The sequence below is a fragment of the Pelmatolapia mariae genome, linkage group LG22 (genome assembly GCF_036321145.2).
Source record: "Pelmatolapia mariae isolate MD_Pm_ZW linkage group LG22, Pm_UMD_F_2, whole genome shotgun sequence".
NCBI classification, from domain to species: domain Eukaryota; kingdom Metazoa; phylum Chordata; class Actinopteri; order Cichliformes; family Cichlidae; genus Pelmatolapia; species Pelmatolapia mariae.
The window spans coordinates 14,535,362-14,556,814 of record NC_086245.2 but is presented as its reverse complement, the minus strand read 5'-3'; the positions used below and the strand labels follow the sequence as shown (position 1 = coordinate 14,556,814).

Below are 21,453 nucleotides of genomic sequence, written 5' to 3'. Positions count from 1 at the left end.
CTGAAAACAAAATCAAAGGCGGCCACATAGTGCGAGTCTGAGTTTGGAGAGAAGTCCAGTTTCTTCTCATTCTGGAGTTTTTTCCCCCCTTTTTCCCGCGATTTTTGTCAATTCCTATGCAGCTGTCCCTCCTTCCCAAGTCTATCCCCTTACTGGTCCTCTCTTCCCCCTCCCGTTTTTCTTGCCAGTACCGGTACTCTCATACGTCTCTTTTGCTCTCTTTCTTGCCTTCTCTCTCTCTCTAAGGCCATGCTCTCCATTTTCCCCTCATTCTTTTGCCTCAGTCTCCTTCATGTGTCCATTCAGACATAATCTTCAACCCCTCAGCTTCAACTTCAAAATGCAGATAAGATTTTCTACAGAGAACGCGACTATGGAGTTGAAAGGAGAAAAAAAAATATACTGCAGAAGGGAAGAAGAAAAAAAAACTGTTTACAGGAAAGGACATGGCATGCAGTCTAATGCAGGGACAATCCACGGCCTGCGTTTTTCAGGGCTGCCACGCATAGTGAGGCGGTGGCGCCGCTGCTGTATATGAGGGTATAAAAAGCAGAATGGCAAGCAAAAGAAAAAGAAGGCAAAAACTGAGCTTACTGCGGTCGGTCTCCAGTGAAAGTGAACAGCATGAGGGAAATGAGTGGGAAGGAGTCCGGGGCGTGTGCATGTGTGTGTGAAGAGGTGGGAGGGGAGAAAAAGCCAACCAGAGAGAGGAGAGAAAGCGAGAGACTGGAGGTTAATGGAGGGAGAGATAGGAGGAGGAGTGTGGCAGTGGGGAAAGAGGAGGGGGCAAGAATTGGAATACATTTTTGTCTTATGCTTGCTATATTCAAATTTTGTGGTTCTCATTTTTTCATGGGGCTAATACCTTCTCTTTTCTCTGAAGAGAAAAGGAAGAAAGAAAGCTACTGTGTCTTTTGTCTCCAGCTCCTGCCGTTCCCTTTCCTGGTTTCCTTTCTGCTTCGACTCTCCTCTATTCAGCCCATTTTCTGCACGTGCACTTGAACTCCAAATCCTGTCTGCCTTCCCCCCCCCTCCGCCCCCCCCCCCCCCCCCCTCCACTCGCTCTCTAACTGCGCATCTGTGCGCGTCTGCCTCTCTCCCTCCCTCTGTCCTCAGCACAGGCTTGAAATAGTGCTCGCAGGCAGGAGAGCAGCGAGGGGAGGGAAAAGGAGAGGGGGACAAAAAGGGGAGAGAGAGATGTTGAGGGGGGGAGGGGAAGGCGCTTAGACAGGCTGACACAGAGAGCAGAGCTGCTGCGTATGTGTGTATGAACATGTCTGCACATTTGTAAACACATTTAGCTAGCTTTGATTTAGATACAGTGCTTCCACATGCTGGTGCAAGATGTTAGCTCAAATGCCACATAAGATGCGACTTTACGGACAAGGAAAGCCACAATGTTCTGCATTTTCAGCACTTTGCCACATAAAACTTAAACGAGCATCATCCAAATATGCATTGGTTCGGAACAGCTGAAAGAGGATTCAGTACGTGTTTTCCGCAGTATTGATACACCGATACCAGCTGTGCTTCCTCACTCTCCTCTTCGACACTTCACACATACACTGCAGTGGCCGCTTAGCCCCGCCTCCTCTCTCTAAAAGTATACAAATTCTTATAGTTTGGTTACCCAACTTTTATCCCTTTCAATGTCAGGCTAGTTATTTAATTTGTCTCAGTGGAGATTAATGCAGAAAGAAGTGGACCTTAAAATAAACTGTTACAGAGCCGTTTTTTTGTAAAGCCTGTAAAAACTGCACGTAGTCTGCAATAGATCATCCAGCCACCCGCTTCCACTTGCACAGCCATAGAGGTGGTTAGCGTCTTTCCCTGCTGTCCTAAAGTGACAGTGGGCTAGTTTCAGTCATTGTGCAAGTGTACTGTTTATAAGGTTGGGGAAACCTGCAGTCAGCTGAGACTAAAGAAGTCACTTGGATGAGCGACGAAACGTTTCTCCCTCACTGAAAACGCTACGTCCAGAAGAACAGAAACAACCTTTTGGTGTCCTAAAGTGAGTGACAACCTGAAAAGGACAGAGTACACTGTATCACTGGGTTCGTTTATTTGAGACATTGTACTATTAATTAATTATTCTGAATTCATTTTTAATGCATTATAGTTTCATGTATTTTAGGTAGTGAATTTGCAAGTGTTTAGTTTGTTGTCTTTGTTTGTTGTCTTTCTCTACAATATGAATGTATGTCAGGGACAAGATTTAGGTTTAGAAACTGTACAACAAGAACCTAAAACTTCAGTTGCACCAAACCTTTACGAACCCTGTTAGGTTGACAAAACCTAAAAATGAGGACATTTACGTTGTTATTGTATTTTAGTTTAGATCCTGTCATATAGTTTGCCTTAATTGAAATACAAATAAAATCAATTTACCTGTGATCTATGGTAGGCTAACACATTGCACAGCAACAGAAACCCAGCCACATCCAAGTGAGAGCTGCATGTCAGCCTGTGGAGTACGAAGATACTTTGATATCCACAACGGCACAGTACTGTGCAAAAATACGCAAGGAAATTGTTCGAGCTACAGGTGAAAACCACTTGAGGCAAATATCATTGAATACAACAAGGCTATGAAAGTAAGCAAGTGGGAGATACCGGGATGACGTGCAACCCAAAAGTAAACAAATGACTCCACTTAGTATGGAGCTAGGAGCACTCACTAGTTAAACAGGATCAGCAAAAGGTGGATGGAAATTACACTTATGTTATACTTGCACTTAAGACTCCCATTGAACAAACTACCTAGGTTTCTTTTGCTCTGACATTTGACTTATTCTGCATCACTACTACTGCACTGGAATGCTGCTGGCACTTTAAATTATAAAGTTCATTGGAAAAGGATTGAAAGTGCCCTTCATTGCATAAAAACTAAAATAATGCTGCCTGTAAGCAGCAATTACATAAAATGTTCTCCCCCCATGTCGTCAAATATTACACATTTCTCTGAAATATTGCAAATTATGAGGCTATAGAAGTAATGTTTCACTTAATTTATACAGTGATAATAACCTTGATATTTCATTAACACAACTATAAAACATCTTTAAAAATGCATTTACACTGTTCTGTAACACCATTGTAGAAAAGTGCATGGTCTGGTCATTTTGTTGGGATTGCATAATGCATTTTTAGAGCAACTGCACATCTGCTTAAAAATCTTTTTTCTACTTGAGACAATGTGGCCTAGTAAGATTTCACTTTGCCTTTTAAATGTGACAATTTTAGATGGCAAAATGTTAAACGCCACGCTAAAACCCCAAGTTTTATGCCCTCAGAGAAAGGTATTTTACCTATAGTTGAAAATTAGTATTTTAACACTATGACAAAGCAAGCAATACTTTACAGACAACACACGCCCCATAAAAGCTGCATGCAGTGTTACTATCTAACGATCTAATTGTTCTTTTGCATTGATGAGATGCCTTCAACCTGTACATGCTTTTGAACTGACAATAAAACCCCCTAAGAGCCTGGACTTAAAGTTAAGAGAAAGCATCAAATCCTCACATTTAACAAGCCAATTGTTTTTATTGACTAATCAATTAAGTAGCTTTCAGCTCAAAACCAATTTTAGTCATTTTTATTTTAAACTTGAGTACAAGCATGTAATCGTCATTTCCCTTGAAGTGTATTTAATGGACTTTTTTAACATTACAATATAGAATTAAGCCTAATGTAATATCCATCAAATAAAATAGTTTGTTATGTATCTGATAAAGACTTATTTGGGTTCTAATCTTTGTTATATTTCTGAACAAGGCCAAAGTGTTTAGTTTGGGGGATGGTGACAGATGCCGACTGCTTGGGTAGGTCCAAATCTAATGCGTTGAGTCATGATCAACCGTTGAAATGCACTCTTGTGTTTCCTTCAAACCCGGAGCAAAGGCTCTGCAGCCGCAGAATGAGCTCCATTTAGCGTTTGACAGCCAAATAAAAGCAATGTTGACTGTATTTGCATAAACTAGAGTTCACTGCAGGTGAAAAATTAAGACGATACCAGCCCTCAGGTGCTTTCCTCCCCCCCTCCCTGACTGCAGAGCACTTTCTGAAAAGGATCCTGATAAACACGAAGTGGGCCAGAGTGTAAAGAAAGGTGCCACAACAGTCCCCCCTGCTGGGATTCAGCAGGAGTACTTCATAAACTGCATCCTCGTATTCAAAAACTCGCTTTTTAATATTGTTTCGCCACCTTTTTTGACCCGTAGGATTACAATACAAGTGGAGAATATTGCCGTCAGTGTTACTTAGGTTTAAAGGGTGAATTAAGCTGGGATATTAAGCGGCAGGCGAGGTTAGTTTGGGATAAGGTATCATCCTTTCCAAACGAGGGCAGTCTCCCTCCATCCCTCTTCAGCATCCTTTTTTGCTGCAGTCACTAAGCTGGGAGTCCATAACCGCCTGCCTGTCGTCTCTGTGGGGCCTATACAAAGTAAGATATTTGGTAATGTATGATAATGACAGCTGTACGTTTGAGTAACAGAAAGAGGCGAAGCGTCTGCCCCGCTTTCAGTTACTTTAGCTAGGCTAGCTTAGAGTTTTAGCTAACGTTAGCAGAGACGGTACATCAGCGGTGATTTTCTGCTCGTAAAGCCGCAAACAGTGTATCATTTTCAGCTCACCCCTGTCTCCAACTGTCCTTCTAGATGCCCAGCGTCACGGTGAAAGATGTCAACCAGCAAGAGTTTGTCAAAGCACTGTCAGCTTTCCTCAAAAAGTAAGTAATGCACCACAACCTGCCTCTGCGCTTATCTGATGACGGGCTGATGTCCACCTGTCAATCAAGCGGGATGATGGGGGATTTGTGAAGGCCGGGCAGAGGCTCAGACAGCTGCAATACACGGTGAATCACAGGCAAAGGACAGTTTATTAATGCAGACACCGAACTGAGGGCCACCTAAGATTATACTTTATATTATACTACTTATACTTTTTTTTTTTTTAAATTAAAGGACGGGCGATAGAGGGAAGAGAGGAGGAAAACAGAATAAACACTTGAAAACTAAACTTCAGAGATTAAAATTGTAAATTTGGAGAAGAAATGCTTCGAAGGAAAAAACAAACAAAAAAACAGAACAAAAAAAACAAAAAACAAAAACCCAAAACTATGCGTCCTAGAAAAGAAAAAATCAATTTGAGAGATGAAGTTAATCTGAGAGTGTAAATTTGTGAGTGTTTAGCTAATTTTACGTCAAAGTAGTGGCAAATTAGAATAAACTGGCAGATTTATGAGGGATAAAAAAGGGAAATGCAGAAGAAGAATTGACACTTTTTTCTGGGGAAACAAACTGGCACATATTGGGTGGGATTGTGAAAAGAAATTATTTAAACTGTAGATTTGAGAGGAAAAGCTGCTAAATTTACTATATTGAACTATATTCCAGTTTTTTTAATTGAATCTATGTAAGACCTTATTTATTTATAAATAAAATTTATAATCTTTTTTTTTTTAAATCCACAAGTCCTAAAATGCAATAATTTTACAAGTTTTGTTTTTCAGCGATTACATTAATCTTGAAGACTGAGGGTTTTTTTTAACTTCCTAGAGAGACCTATGCAAAGTAATAAGAGATTAGCATACCGAGGAGACGAAGAATGGAAGAAACTTAGGAAGAAAAAAAGACCACAAATACAGGAGTGTATTTACACAGAGGGCTAATTGCAAACAAGACACAGGTGGGAGCAGAGCTCAGGCACAGACAACTAAATAGAGGTGAAAACAATAAAGGAAAAAACCAAGAAAAACTGGAAGTAAAGCCAAAATAATATACATGAGAGATCTAATTTGGTTACAATCAGAACCTGAAGTTTTGATTGTGTAGTTTTCACAGCTAGGTTTCAGTAAAACACACACACAGATGATTTCTTAAAATGTATATGCATGCATAGACAATTATATTTGTATAACTTTAATAGTACTAAAGAAACAACCAGTCTTGTGGCCAGTTACGTCTTCTGTGTTTAGATTAAAATTTTTGTAAAATGTAAGTCACTCAGGAAAATCCAGTTCATAGTTAAAAAGTGATTTAAAATAACTATTTTAAAGGGTCTCAGTCTCTGTAGCAGAGTAAAAGAATGAAACACACATGGGCTCCAGAATGTAGTAAACCACAGTAGCAGCCATGATGGCATGATGCTGTATTTCAGTGCGGCTTCTGACACATTACAGATGTTCTCTCTCTTGTGGTATGTGGCCATTCTCAGTTGAGTATTACTGATTTTCTATGTATATCACTGCTGTCTTGTTCACACGTATAAACAGTTTCACATATGTTTCCCTTTCACTCACCACCGTGTGTGTGTCAGTGTTTATTGTGTGGTTTTTACTGGCCGATAAATCACATTTACAACCAGTGAACCTTCAGAGTACAGCCCGACTGACGGCTGATATTAACTGTTTGCCGATATATCGGCTACAGTTGCAATAGCCGATAAATTAAAGTGAAAATGTAAAGAAGAGAGGGGCGAGATTCCCCTTAAACACTGGGTGTTGATGTTGTATAGTATGCCTACAAAAGGGCGCTCTCTAACTTCCATGTTGGCAACACAAATGTGATAACCAGCTGATTCGAACTGAGTGGCAGTGAGTAATCTGTGACTTGCTGTGACAAGAAAACTAGATTAAACTGCATTTTCATATTAGCTTAGTAATTTGAATATATATAACAAATATAATAATTTTCTTTATGTTTTGTGTGTCTGAAAGAAAAAATATTGGCTGATGTATCAGGTTCTTAGTTTTTTTAACTATGCTAAATATTGGTATCAGTATCAGTCTTAAAAATCCTATATAGGTCAGGCTGTACTCCAGAGGGAGCTCAGACTCATGCAACAACAATAATACACCCCCTGAATGCTGAAAAAAGAGAAAGCAAAATTCCAGCTTGTTTCATTTTCTTTATTGTGCTTTATTTTACAATAGACACCTCACTGGTCTTTCTGCACATCTGTTGTACCTCTACTGCCATACTTTTGCCTGCATGGGATTAATAGAGGCTGTATTTTCATATTTCTCATGATGGAAATTTCTAACTTAGAACTACTTTAAATATGTACACTATACACTGTTAGTGCACTTAAGTGGAAACATCCTACAAAGAGCAATAAAATATGAAGTTCTTACTTTGAATCTCATCCAAATCATAATCAAAGCTTTTTATGGAGACCAAAAAAATCTGCCTTACTCTACACGATGAAGACTTTACCTTTATTATCATATATATGAGTTGAAAAAGCAAACAATTTAATATGTATCACACTGTTTTTATTCATCACATCACCTACTAATTGATTTTTCAGGTCTGGCAAACTGAAGGTCCCAGAGTGGGTTGATACCGTGAAGCTTGCCAGGCACAAGGAGCTTGCCCCCTGTGATGACAACTGGTTTTACACCAGAGCAGGTTGGTTTTCGTTTCCGCGTGCAGCTGGAGTGACAAATAATCATAAAAAGTAAATGAAAGTCATGAACATTTCAGGCTCAGTCCTCTCTAGTGTGTGGATGTGCAGTTTCTCTCTGTCTCAAGCTGTTTTAATTATTGTTCAGACAAAATAAACAATTACACACCAAACAGTTACTCAAACAGAGTTGATTACAGTCAACAACATGAAAAGCAGTCATTAGCTGAATTGACTCAGTGAACTGAAATGTTTTATCAGAAGATATATTTTATTTGATAAAGTTTGGGTTATGGAAATCTCATCTTAAGATGGAAAAAAAATTCAGTCTTGGAGTTATTTGTACCTTTTTTAGGCATCCTTGTGATTTATGATCATACACAAACAGCTGAGTAACACAGGCAGGCCTTTCACTGTGACTACCATGAACCTAGGTGCAGTACAGTCAAATCTGTTCTTTATTTCTGAGCCCCTGATTTAGGGAACATTGTAAAATTAGGAGTTTTTATTTCCAAGAGGAAGCTGAAAAATATAACCGTGCTTTTATGTCTAGGCTGTACAGCTGTAACGCACCGATTACAGAAATCTTGTAAAACCAGCTTCAGCTACCCCTGAACGCATCAACGTCTTAATTATGTCATTTTATTAATACTCCTATTCTTCATGATTTCTTTTGAGTTTTGATTTATGCTTTTTGGTCTTCTGTTTATAATGTTTTATGTTCCCTGGTCCATTGGAATCTCTTTGTCATTTTTGCCCTTAGTTATTTGCTTTGATGGTGATAAGTTTGTTACTTCCTTTTGTGATCCTTCTCTGTTTGCCCAGTCTTGTCTCTGTGGTCATTTTCTGTGTAGTTCATTTCCTGTTTTATGTTTGTGGTCTTTTGTCCCTGATGGTTTCTATTAAGTGCAACATCTTTTGTCCCATTATCCCTGATTTGTGTTGTGTTTTCCTTCTCAGCTGTGTATTGGATTGCCTGGAGTTATGCTTTGCTTTGGATTACTTTCAGACTTTATTATTCTTATATTTAAGGGCTCAACTTTATGCTTTACTCCTGTGTCCCATGTCTGGGTCTGCAATCCTGACACTTTCTCCTGTTTGTTAACTTAGTTTTCCATTATTGAGATAGTATCATGCTGCACATTGTGCTTCTGCCTGGAATAAAAATTTGTTATATGAATAAAGCATATTCGCTAAATTCAATAGAAACGCATGCACTGCACACTGTTCCTTTACCTGTGGATGTCCTGTACTGACTTATATTAGCTCTAAAATATGTTGACTTCTTGTATTTTGAATGATAAAAAAAGTTCATACTGAAACGTACTGCACTGTATATGATACGTGTCACCAGCATCCACGGCCCGCCACTTGTACCTGCGAGGAGGGGTCGGCGTGGGCTCCATGATCAAAATCTATGGTGGGCGCCAGAGGAATGGCGTATGCCCCGCCCACTTCAGCGTAGGCTCCAGGAACGTGGCGAGGAAGGTCCTGCAAGCTCTGGAGGGCCTCAAGATGGTGGAGAAGGATCCCAATGGGTGAGAAGGGTGAATGCTGAGACGATGTGATTCTGAGGTGGTGACTTCACAACAACTGTTATTTTTAAATGTTTTAAAACATTTGTGCTTACAGCGGTCGTAGACTGACCTCTCAGGGTCAGAGAGACCTGGATAGGATCGCTGGGCAGGTGAGTTGTTAGACTTGCAGTACATGCATATGTGGATTTATCTGTGCATAAAAATGTTATTGTTTCATTCTCTGTAATGTGCATATTATTCCTGCAGTTAGTTAAAGACTGTAATTGAGAGGGGTTAATCAGAATTTGTATTATTTTATGGTGTAGAGGATAAAAATAATACTTTTTTTGTAGCAGAACTATAGTGACAGTGAGCAGGGGATCATATCTAATTGTCATAATGTTGTTAAATAACTCTTTACAGTGGACCCATTATGGTCTTTGAGGTCCATGTATGTAAAAGTAATTCCTTTGAGCCAAACACTCAGGCTTAGAGTTTCAGACAGTCTTTTTCTAGTCTTGGATCTGTACGATATCACAGAGTAGGGAATTCCCTAATGTGGTCATCTCAGACACGCAGCAGCCCCACCCACCTACCGCTCAAGCCTTTTGTTTATGAAGAAATCAATTGTATAAAAGCTGGTTTAAAGGCTGGGTCTAAGACTCAGTTTAAGACAAATAAAAATGATTTTTGTTTTTTATTCAGTATGAGATGCTACTCTTAAAAGGTAAGAATAAATGGAAGCTCATTACATTTATTTTGTGCTGTCATAGTAAAAAGAAAGCACAGCATCTGTTAATTCTAAGGTCCTTGTTTCAGAGGTCTAGTTTGTTCAGATGTAGCTTTGCAAACCTGAGCTGTGCTGGTATGTGTTTAGTGTTTTTCTAATTGTAGTGTTCAGTGGTTTACACATTCAGCTAACAAGCGAAATATCCCCAGTTCAAGACCAGCAGAAGACACAAATCCCTAGGAGGGTGGCGTCAGGAAGGACAAAAATCTGTGCCAAATCAAATATGTGGCTTCATCCTCTGTGGTGATCCCTTGTGAATATGGGAGCAGCCGAAAGAAGGTCTCTGCTGTCGGGAACTTTAACACTTAACGTGCTAACTGAGAGTTTATCCAAGCTTTGTACGGATGACCTTGGGGTGAATTTGTTTGGTTTTCACAGCTGCCATGAATGTTTTCCACTTGTGAATAATCTTTCTCACTGCAAAATGGACTTGAGATCGTTTTGAAATGATCTCATAGCCCCTCACAGATTGACAGGCAGCAAGAATTGCTTCTCCAAGGTGATGTCTTTCTTTCTTGGCATTGTGTTAATGCACCCGAACGCTCCAGAGCATCAGTCTGGGAAGGGTTATGAGATTATTTCCATACAATCCTCCTTCATCTGCTTTTATAGAGGTGTTCGTATTTGCATAATTTTAAGACCTGCTAAGGGCCAGATGATTTATTTTTCATGATCTCATACATAAAACTCTAGAACTGAAAGAGTGTGCGCTTCCTTTTTTATCATGACTTTAGACACATTTGATACTTGCTTCAAAGACATCAGAAATTAAATGTCATTATTGCTCAACCCTTTACAGCACCAGATGTGCAGCATACAGTTGAAGTGGCTCCCTCTAGTGTTGTATCTCAGTTATGGCAACAATGTGAAACAATCATATGTGAGATATTTCTTGGGATCTCTAAATAAATACTGCATGCCCTGTGTGCAGAGTATAGCTTCTCAGTTTGTTATATCAGCACGACTGTCCTCTCTCCTCTCTCTTTATTGTCTTTTGTGTGCTCAGGTTGCCTCAGCAAACAAGAAACAGCGGAGTTTACAGAGCGCCATCTGAGGACGTTATATAAGAATCCAGAGAAAAGGAATGCAGTTATGCCTTACCGCTTATTTACTCAAGTTCACCCTCTTCCCATATCAATCCAGTGCCGACAGTAACCGAGCACAAAGAGGCACTTCATAGCGATGCATGTGTCTAAAATACAGCGAGTGCAAATATCATACATGAATGTTTTGCAGCAGTCAGAGGTTGGCGGTGGCCTTGTAACATTAAGGCGCAGAGTGGACACAAAAGCACTCCGAATGCAGTGTTACAAAGCAAAAGCATGTTCGTATTTTTGCCTACAAATGTGAAGCAATGGTAAGAAAAAGAAATGTGAGAGCCGATGTAGAAAGGAAAGAAATGCAAAGAATTCTCATGCACATTTTTATTCATTTTCTAACTTTGTGTTTGCAGAATGGTATTACTGAGCACATATAAGTTATACAGGATGCTCTGAATAAAATGAGTATGAGCACTGACTGAATGTCAGTTTTTATATGGGCCTGTGAGTGACTCTTGCTCAGTTTAGTTGCTGCTTATGACACTGCTGATCCAGTTGATGTAGCGGCACATGCGGACATAAAGAGCGGTGTTTCTATTCGTGATGCAGTCAGAAGCCAAGGACATGACTCTCTGCAGCTCGCCGTTACACACCAGAGGTCCGCCAGCATCTGCCTGCAGACAAAGACAGGAAATACACGGTAGACTCTCTCATCACGAAATACTAACTCACTGATAGTTCCAGCTTTCTGTGGTTGCAGTGTGCTTTGTGCCACCTGTAACCACTTGGCAGTCCACAGGTGTGAGCAAGTTACTGTAAGTGCTTTAAAACTTCAAAGTAAAGTAAAAATGATCATTATGGTGGAAAGAAAACATTTGGTTGAGTTTAAGGTATTAGGCAAGTACAATACATATTCAGTAAACTTGAATATTCTCATTTGTACAGGAGGCTGGTCAGCAAGGCTTTCTTCATCATCATCTTCAGGGTTTGCACCAGTGTACTGCAAGCCCTGCCAGACCTGAACACCAGGCTAAGACCCGTACATGCTTTAGATATAGGCTTTAATCTAATGTATCTTATTGGCATACTTTCACCTATTTTATGAAAGGTTTAATCTATAAAAGCCACAACATTCAGATTAACAAGCTGATGATCAAATTAGGTAGCTTAAGACAAGCATTTTACTCCAACTACTTTGGCCCAGAGATCCAAACAATGGATCTCAAACAGAATAACAGCACTGTGTGTGAAAAGTGACAATTAGAAGCACAATAACAACAATTCAAAGAATTTGAATTGTAAAAAAAACAACAAAAGAGGATATTTTCCATGTACTCCCCTTTTTCTATAATTTTATACATTTATTACAATTTAAATCATGCTGACACATTTTTCTCATTTACTAGAGCAGCATTTCTTTACCACGTCAAAAACTAAGAAATACTGTTACAAATGGCCTTCTTTTTCTTTTTTCTAAATATGTAGTTAAACTTCTTTAGTTTCACTGGTGCTGCCTGCTTAGGATCAAAATGGGCTGTAACGTGACTCACCATGTAAAATGAGTGCATCATACCTGCTCTAACACAAGACAAATGGCTGAAAAAAGCGAGTGAAATATGAGTTACGGAGCAACTGGCTCATAAGATAAGGTTTTATGAGGACTGGGTTCGAGAGGAATAGAAGACATGTGTTTACATGTCAATGACAGGGTGAGGTCACAGGAACACATGGTAAACAAACCAGTATATGATGTAAATGTGCAGAGCGGCTGAAAATAGCAGCACTGCAAGCACATAATTCTCACATTGAATTGGCTAAAAACACTCAAGATCTATACAAACTGAACCAAGGACACATGAATCACTTGATTTTATCTGTAAATGTGTATTTAAAAAGTATAAGGACTAGTAGATACCCTATCTGAGCTGAGCAAGACAGCACCTGTAACATTTCTCTTCAAAGCATCACAGCATGAAGTTGTTAAACGTGGGATCAGGTAAGTAAGTTATGGATAAAAGATTCTTTTGAATGTAACTGATGACATCTTTTCTGAAAAAAACATTCTTAACATGCATTGAGTAAATTAAATCCCAAACAAACCACGATGATGGCAGATGTCATAATGTTACCCATGTGATTGTGATGAAACCACCATGCTGACAGATATTTGCTACATTTGGTCACTTGTCCTTATGATGTCTTTGTTTGAGTGCTATATTTCTGTAGTTAAAAATCCTCTTCAGTCTCTACAATCAGGAATAACAGAAAAAGGCAATCAATTGGTCCTTTTGTACCAAGGTGGCTCCTGATAGCAGGCAAGCACCCTCAGCTCTCATCCCTGCAAGCCTCCCTCCTCTCTTTCCCCCTAAACTGTAGCGGAAGTGAGGTATAAAATATCAGAGTACTTAAGTAAATGTACTTAGTTACATTCTAACACACTTTGACTAGGTTTTCTCTCCAACAATACTGCTCCCTCCCTCTTACAGTCAATAGTACAGTGAGAACATCTTTCTGATACTCAATTAGATGCCATTAGAGTGTAAACCTGCACCAGTGAAGTTTAATAAGAAGTGCACTCGGTCTCAGATTTCATGCGCATACTTGTGTACCACCTCAGTCCCTTTGTGTGCACTGGTGTCTCCATGCACGGATCCAGCGCAGACCATGTTCTCAGTGACCTCGGGGACGGTAGTGATAAGGTTCCTGCAGATTGCGTCATCAACGATGGGCTGCCTCAGGCACTGAAGATTGCTGGGGTAGTAGGCTGCAAAGTGGAAAGAACTCTCAGTTTATTTATTTGGATGAATGGGGTCCAACCTGCTATTGGCAGGTGGGTAGGTATACCTAATAAAGTGTCTCGTGAGCGTGTATTTAAAATTCCAGCATGGAGTATCCAAAGATAATAGGTACCACAAGCACTAAAACTCAGTAGTGTTTGCAGTTTGGTCATCTGTGCTGCAGTTCTGTGAAACACTGCTTTACCTCTCTCTCTGTTAGCCCTGCGACAGACTGGCGGCCTGTCGAGGGAGCACCGTGCCTCTTGCCCTATGGCAGCAGCGACAGACTCCTGTCACCATGAATTGGAGAAGTGGAAGAAGATGGATGGAGATATTTTTTAAGGACTACCTTTTCAGTTTCCTCCAGTTTGTGATAAAACTGAAGAAAATATCAGGTGAATGAATGAAAAAGCAGTCAAAATCCAAAGAAAATCCTTGACAGACCTTCAGAAAGTCCTGGAGAACTATTGCTCAAGACTACCTTTTAAAAGGTCTGGCTTTTTTTAAGCACAATATAGAGAAATATGGGATGGCTCAAGATTTTTGCATACCACTTTAAATAATTTATTCAAAAATAAAGCCTATTGTGTTTGATGACGACCTCTTCAAATCCACACTGACCCCTCTCTGCACGTCTGTGTGATTTTACTTACTGCCGTTAGATGACGCCTTGCCCCATCCAGACTGCATGCAGTCCTCATTAGCCACAGAGCATAGAGAGGGCAGGGATACAGTCTTGACGTAGCTGTTGAGGGTGGCGGGACGACTCAGTTTGAACAGCATGATGTTGTTGTCCAGGGTGTAGATGTTGAAATCCGGGTGCGTGAAAGCCTTTTCAGCATAAATGCACTCCTCAGTGCCCTCATTTGCACCGAAGCTGTGCTCACCAAGGCAGACTTTGGGCATACTGAGTATAGAGAGAAAGCTGACAGTTAACACATCTGTTTTAATGTTACATTTTAAGCATTTTAAACATTGTGTTGATTCTTCTTTAAAAGAACCAAATGCCATTTCTGACATATACATGGGGCTAAAATGCTCTTTCTCTGGAACAGGGATGATCTTAGGTTTTTTAAAAATGGTTCGACCAAGAGCTGTCAAGTGGCAACCGAAGGGGAATCATGAAATTTATTCACAAAAACACATCAAACCCACCGAAAACTGGTTGAAAATCTGGTGATGCAATGTTAATTTTGCACATATCTACTGCCTCCATAAAAATGCATTAGGAGACAAGATAATCCCACATCAAAGCACAAGCATTTCTTTAACTTTGACTAGCAATGACTAATTTTAATCATTAGACAAAAAGGCTGTTTATATCCATCTCACAGACATGTCATTATGTACTTTTAAAACTATTGATATTTATTTAGACTCTTTCTCTCCGATTGATCTCTCTGAGATAACTTTAGCAATCACTTTAGCAGATCACTAAGTCTAGTTCCTAGAAGACTGTTCAAAGTGCTCCCACTAATTGATGCTTTAATCTTAAATATGATCACTCTATCTCTATTAATTGGCTAGTACCACAGACCTTTAAGCTGGCAGTTAAAGCGTTACTTAAAAAGCCATCTGTTGAGCCTGCTGTCTTAGCTAATTATAGGAAGTCCTAACCTTCCTTTCATCTAAAAAATCCTTGAAAGAGTAGTTGTAAAGCAGCTAACAGATGATCTGTAGAGGAATGGCTTATTTGAATAGTTTCAGTCAGGTTACGGAGATCATCACAGTACAGAAACAGCTTTAGTGAAGGTTACAAATGATCTTCCTAACACCTCTGACGGTGCTTATCCTGCTGGACCTCAGTGCAGGGTTTGTTACTGTTGACCACAATATTTTAGGGCATGCTGTAGTATTTAAGGTACTGTGCAGCAATGGTTTGAATCAGATCTATCTAACAGACTCCAGCTTCTTCATGTAAATGGAGAGTCATCCTCACACACTAAGGTTAATTAAGGAGTTCCACAGGGTTCAGTCCTAGAACCAGTTCTGTTTACAATATATATGCTTCCCTTAGGCAGTATCATTAGAACGCATACATTTTCACTTCTATGCAGAGGACATCCAACTTTATCTATCCATGAAGCCAGGTAACACACACCAATTAGTTAAACTGCAGGAATGTCTTAAAGACATAAAGACCTGGATAACCTTTAACTTTCTGCTTCTAAATTCTGATAAAACTAAGGTTATTGTAGTCTCCCTAAAAATACCATGTCATCCCAACAGAGTACTTTGGTCTCATACTTTAGGCTTACCCTGTGGTTCCTAGAGTATTTGAAAGTAGACTGGGAGGCAGAGCCTTCAGCTTTCTACTATTGAACCAGCTCCCAGTTTGGATTTGGGAGACAAACGCCCTCTTTATTTTTAAGATTAGTGTGACAAGGACATGACGCACAATCAGGCAGCATTTCAGGATGAGAGTCCATTTATTCGCCTTCACAGTCCAGACGATTCCAGCTCAGAACTTCCTGAGCGCAGGTGTGTCTAGGGAAGGCATCATTAGGAGATTAGTCTCAGCTGCTCTGTCAGGCTCCCAGGCACTGCCCCCTGAACCAACTACACCACCCCTCCTGTGTAGCAGAGCTGCAGACTGAACCTCCTCCCTTTTTAATAAACCATATAGGCTGGATCCAGTGATCCTCCTATATGCCTGTGTTACGCTGCAATTGGCCTATGCTGCTGTGGGCTTCCTGTGATGCACTGCTTCTTCATGTTTATACACCACTCTGTATTTAATCATCAGTTATTATTCATCTCTGGATCTCTTCCACATTGTGTGTTTTTCCTGTCTTCCTCCCATCGCCCCAAACCTGGTTCTGCTGGAGGAGGTTTCTTCCTGTTTAAAGGGAGTTTTTCCTTCCACTGTTGCCAAGTACTTGGTCATAGGGGTTTGTCTGATTGTTGAATTGAATTGAATTGAATTGAATTGAATTGAATTGAATTGAAAGGTCTGGGCTTCTTTGCTTAGGCTGCTGCCTCTGCCGCTCCAGATATACACCATAAAATGGAGAACATTACTGACCCCCGTGCCCTCCTGTATTTTTTGCACTGTGTGCACTGCCCCTGTCACCAGATAAGTTTTATTTTCCTGGTTGTGTCGATTAAAGCTGCCTTCTGAAATGCAGTTAGTATCTTGCATACTGACCAAATAGAGCGAGGAGTACCATGGCCTTTATGGTGATATTTTTCTTCTGACTGTGAATACAATCATGCAACTCTTAATATACGCCTATCGTGCCAGTTACTTCCAGCTTCTCAAGATCAGGGAGATAAACAGGAAAACCTGTCATGGGAATGAGCCATATGGCTCAAGGTAACAGAAAGACCTCGAGTAAACAGATGCATACTGTCAATTCAGCATGATTAAATGGTGCAATTGCAAGCCATGGAAGCCACTTATCCTTATTGGAGTCGTGGAGGGGGCTGGAGCCTATCCTGGCTACCACAGGGCGAGAGGCTGGGTCCGCCCCTGGACAGATCACTAATCTGATGCAGGGCTAACACAGAGTAGACAGATAACAATATGCACTCATATTCACACCTATGGCTAATGTAGAATCAGCAATTGACCTAATCTCAAGTGCATGTCTTTGGACTGTGGGAGGAAGCTCGAGAAAACCCATGCGAACACAGGGAGAACATGCAAACTCCACACAGAAAGACCGCAGGTGTTGGAGTCAAACTTTTTCTTGCAGTGAAGCAACAGGGCTAACCACCACATCACCATTTTAAAGAAAATATTAGTAGCAACAAATCTCAAAAAACTGGGATGGGACAAGAAAAAAGGTGAAAGTAAGTGGCACTCAAAAGAAAGAGCTGGTGGAGCAATTGGCATCTCATTGGGTTAAATAGTAACAGGTCAGTAACATGACTCAGTACAACAAAAACATCTGGGAGAGGCAGAGTTTCTCAGAAGTAAAGATGGGCAGAGGTTCACCAGTATGAAAAAAAACTGAATCCACAATTTGTAGAACAAAATGTTCAGTGTAGTGTTCCTGTTCTAAAGATAATATCATCAGAATCTGAGAAGAAATGTCAAGGGACAAGGCCAAAGATCAGTATCAAATACCTGTGATCTTCAAGCCCTTGGGCGGCATTTGCATTAAAAACAGGCACAACTCTGTTATCACTGTAAAGCACTGCAAGGGTCAGTAAGACTACCAGAAATCAGTGTCTGTGAACACAGTTCATCGTGTCGACCCCAAATGCAAGTTAAAGCTAATGCAGAGAAAAAGCCATATGTGAACATGATCTAGAAATGCTGGGTCTCCTCTGGGCCAAAGCTCGGTGAAAATAGACTGAGAAAAGGTGGATAATGAAAACAAACAAAGAAACAAACAAAAATGCTGCAGAGCTTCCAAAACCCCAGTCCTATAATTTTCTTATCAAAGAAAATATTGTGACAGTCCTAGGCTATGTGTCAATATTGAGGTCCTAATTAATGCCTCAAATTGTTAAATAAACATTAAATAAAGGAAAATTAATTATCTTCTTGGACCCAACATGGTTTTCATAGGCTTTGGTTTGATTGGTTTGCAGTTATTCCTGCCTTGTGTATGTTTTTTGATGCATTAATACACTTTTGATTTAGTAAATTTTGTGCCATGTGGACCTCCTTCTTTAAATGAGCCAGGCATAACACTATGGTAGACCGTGTGTCGAGGTTCTCAAGACAACATCACAAACTAACCTGTATTCAGAGACTCAATTCATTCATGCACTTTTCGACTCTTCTTGTTTTACTAATTCAAATAAAATGTAAAACTACTGTTCTTTTCTTGCCTGTCACTGGGCAAGAGACGGGGTGCATCCTGGACAGGAGAGGCACACAACCAATCACACACAGTCACACCTACGGCTAATATAGAATCACCAATTAACTTAACATAATATGCAGTGTTATGCATAACTCTTGAGCCACCCCTCATTTCTTTATATTGTGTTAGAAAAATGGGAAATAGGCGTAGTGATTTATTGAAACATGCAAACGTACATGATAGTTCAGTATATAAGGCAAGCTTGAAAGTAAATTTTTGGTGTGACCACCTTTATTCTTCAACACAGCGTGAACCCTTTTAGGCAGCTCTCTTGTGTTTTCTTTAAAAGTCTTCTGGAATTGTTCTCCAGGCTTCTTGAAGGACACTCAGGGTGGTGGCTAACTTTTGTTCTGTTCTCCGTCAAGATGATCTCACACTGCTGTGGTTCTGGGGAGGCCAATCCATGACTTCTGGAAGTGTTCCCTCGTGTGTCTTTCTCATTATCGTGCTGAAAAATGAGGGTTTTGTCAGTCAGATGCTTTCCAGATCCTGTTTTATGGTGGATAAAATTTGATGGTACTTTTGTGTGTTCATGTTTCCATCAGTTTTGACAAGATTTCTAACATCTTTGACATTTTTCACAGATTCAGCTACAGAAATGGGAACAAAGTTTTTGTGACAGGCTGCTAGTAACAAAGTGCCTAATGATACAATTTGGCAACTTTGCCAAGTTGTCTGTTATGTGTAGGAGAAACACTGGCTCATCGAATGAGTTAGGCGCCTTTTTATGCTTGATTCATAGGTCAGTGTTAAATGGCCTAACAAAAAAAAAAAACATTGCTCTGACAATGTTTAGGTACAAACACTGGGCTAGAAATGAGTGAAAGTGCTTCCACAAGATCAATCCAGTCTGATAGATAATCTATTTTTTTCCACAGGTTTGATTTTTTTCCACTCTTAATCAAACATCTTCAGCTGTGTGATTTTTCCTGTATATTTCACTGTGAATGCCTTCAGGTTCTGTTTGTGCGTTAAGAAAATCAGCAGCAGGAAAGCAAACTTTGAACAAATTTTATTGAACATAAATTAAAAAAAATTGGAGGTAAAAAAATATTCAACAGGCTTAGAAATTCTTTACAACTATGTACAGGAAAGGATCCATGTGAGCCGATACAGTAACAAAGATTTGTGTCAAATTCAGTCATGAATCCTACAAAACAAAAAGTCCACAGCAGTCAGCCTAAAGTCCCAGACCCTTGTGTACATCCAGTAGCGGGGGCACAATTACACAATGGAGTTTCTTAACCAAAAAAAAAAAAAAAAAGGAAGAAAGAAAAAGCACAAAAAAGGTGACCACCTATTCTAAGTGTCCAACAGCAGTGATGTTACCTGTTTCTTAATATCGAAATGCAATAATTAGAAAGATTAAAGAGCAAGAAAGCAGTTTTTCACTGTGTGTTGTGTAATTAAATTAAATCTCACTTCTTTCTTTGAGGTAGAACACCTGAGGGAGATGGTGGGGGGGAGCAGGAGGAAGAGGGCACAAAACAATGATTAATCAGACATCAACTGAAGGGAATAAGCTTCACTGTTGCTCAGCCTACAAAGAGAAGGTTAAAAGCTCAAACACATTTACTTCCATTAGTCTGTTGAGCATACATTTATTGTTCAAATGTACAAAAAGAGCTGTAAGGGACCGTGCCGGGGAAAGATCACCATTTTCCTTTTCGATGCTGCACCAAGGAAACGCTTTTTCGTAGGCCTTAAAACATACAAACTGCACAAACAAAGAGAACAAAGTAAGAGTGTAACAGTGGGTAAAAGCATTCAGGTCACAGCATCTGCGCAGTTACAAATAAAAACAGAAGCTTTCGGCTGACTGGAGGAGCACAACGGTTCGATCGACGCTATTAAAACTAACCTGTGGGATAAATGTCATCAGCACCTAAAATATTAAGTGAACGGGAATTTGTAATTCACTTAATTCAAGTCCCTGCTTCCGAGAGATGTGGTATCCAGAGTAAAAAGAGCTGCACTGCTGTTTTATAGTAAAAGTGAGTCCTGTCTGCTGCCAGAGAAGGCTGGGTCATGCTAAGGTGCTGTAGAAATTCTCCTCTTCGTCACTCTCTGTGACTTTTTATTTACAGAGACAGACAGACAGCTGAAGTTAGGTCACTTCAGTTTGCACTTCTTTTTTTCCCCAGTTCCAGCAGAGGGCACTGACAGCAAAGTCAGCGATGTAAAACAAAGTGTGAAGTAGATGAGAAACAGTACATAAATCCATCGTGTGTGCGTCCATGTGTAGACTTCATCCCAAGCTTTCACATATGGCTCTTATCTTGTGTACGTCCTTCACGGGTCTGTAAGTTGATCTTATGAACACTGGCTCAGGTCTGTGTGCGTTATTGACCTCCATCATATGGCTACAGTTGCCTTCATGATTTCATTTACCGCCTGGGCTGCATCAGGTACAACGGCTTATTAGGGTTAGCGGTGAGGGGGGGTTAATTCAGATAGCGGCGGCAGCGCCTCGCCCCGCAGTTGCAATTGAGCTTGTTGCTCTCGTCCTCGATGGGGAACTTGTAGTCGTAGGTGAGCTCTTCTCCCCGGTAGATCTTCCTCAACGCGAAGATAACGATGTGCTTGCGTCCGTCCACGTTGATGACGCGCGAGTAGCAGTTCGGCTCGCACGAGTGGTTGATGAAACGAGCCGCATTGCCCTGCATCGTGGCGTCGACCACATCGAAGTCGTCGATGCGGAACATGTAGCAGCCGATGCCCTGGAGTACAGAAACACACACATTACTTTCACATTTTTCTCGCCCCTTATGAATGTTGCCCACGATGTAAAAGGAATTTGACCGCCTTAAATTTTAATGGTATGCCCCCCGAGTCTAGTGAGAGTGTGCCTTAAGGAAGTGAAAGCAAAAGGAAGATGTTGAAGTGCAGTCTAGAACGTTTAGCTGGTGATCAAAGAATAAAAGAAAAAACCCTTTTAAAAAAATAGTTTTATTTTAATCAGCTGACTTGTTCCAGGTTCATCCGACGTGCCTGTTTGTTCCTGTTTGAAGTACTAATGATTAATGTAATTGTTGGAAGCAGACCGTGTCTTTGCATGCTGTGGTATTCAGTGATTTCTCTGTAGTTGTAACTAGTTAT

General features: G+C 40.3%; 3 protein-coding genes across 5 annotated transcripts in view; 1 reads left to right on the top strand and 2 right to left on the bottom strand.

Annotated features, from left to right (window-relative positions):
• The first annotated feature begins 4,147 nt into the window (after positions 1-4,147).
• On the top strand, positions 4,148-11,548 carry LOC135933789 (small ribosomal subunit protein eS19). Of its 2 annotated transcripts, none has more exons than XM_065471966.1 (6): positions 4,148-4,447; positions 4,662-4,732; positions 7,315-7,415; positions 8,765-8,948; positions 9,043-9,097; positions 9,867-10,712. In XM_065471966.1, exons 2-6 carry the CDS (start codon positions 4,662-4,664, stop codon positions 9,972-9,974), a joined length of 519 nt encoding a protein of 172 aa, XP_065328038.1. In that variant the 5' UTR covers positions 4,148-4,447; the 3' UTR covers positions 9,975-10,712. The 2 variants fall into 2 exon arrangements, with proteins under 2 accessions (XP_065328038.1, XP_065328039.1); XM_065471967.1 differs by lacking the exon at positions 9,867-10,712 and adding an exon at positions 10,724-11,548 and having other exon boundaries at positions 4,154-4,447.
• LOC135932577 (trypsin-like) lies at positions 11,282-14,440 on the bottom strand. Its single transcript, XM_065470056.1, has 3 exons — positions 14,188-14,440; positions 13,367-13,521; positions 11,282-11,431 (listed from the first exon to the last, which is right to left on the bottom strand). The coding sequence occupies exons 1-3, from the start codon at positions 14,438-14,440 to the stop codon at positions 11,282-11,284; spliced, it is 558 nt and encodes a 185-aa protein (XP_065326128.1).
• Positions 14,441-19,349: 4,909 nt separating this feature from the next.
• The window catches only part of LOC135932946 (histone-lysine N-methyltransferase 2B-like), a 33,649-nt gene continuing 31,545 nt past the window's right edge, over positions 19,350-21,453 (bottom strand). For both annotated transcript variants that reach the window (XM_065470727.1, XM_065470728.1), the window contains exon 36: positions 19,350-21,074. In XM_065470727.1, the coding sequence (XP_065326799.1) occupies positions 20,799-21,074 (276 nt within the window). In that variant the 3' untranslated portion in view covers positions 19,350-20,798. The remainder of the gene's footprint in view (positions 21,075-21,453) is intronic.

Bases quoted from the DNA above. Each gene is read 5' to 3' on its own strand.
- LOC135932577 (XM_065470056.1), bottom strand. From the start codon at position 14,440: ATGCCCAAAGTCTGCCTTGGTGAGCACAGCTTCGGTGCAAATGAGGGC. The intron at 13,522-14,187 runs GTAAGTAAAATC...TCCACTTTGCAG, and splicing joins CAAGGCGTCATCTAACGGCA to CCTACTACCCCAGCAATCTT. The intron at 11,432-13,366 runs GTACACAAGTAT...CTTTGTCTGCAG, and splicing joins CACACAAAGGGACTGAGGTG to GCAGATGCTGGCGGACCTCT.
- LOC135933789 (XM_065471966.1), top strand. From the start codon at position 4,662: ATGCCCAGCGTCACGGTGAAAGATGTCAACCAGCAAGAGTTTGTCAAA. The intron at 4,733-7,314 runs GTAAGTAATGCA...TTGATTTTTCAG, and splicing joins CTGTCAGCTTTCCTCAAAAA to GTCTGGCAAACTGAAGGTCC. The intron at 9,098-9,866 runs GTGAGTTGTTAG...AAATATCCCCAG, and splicing joins TGGATAGGATCGCTGGGCAG to TTCAAGACCAGCAGAAGACA.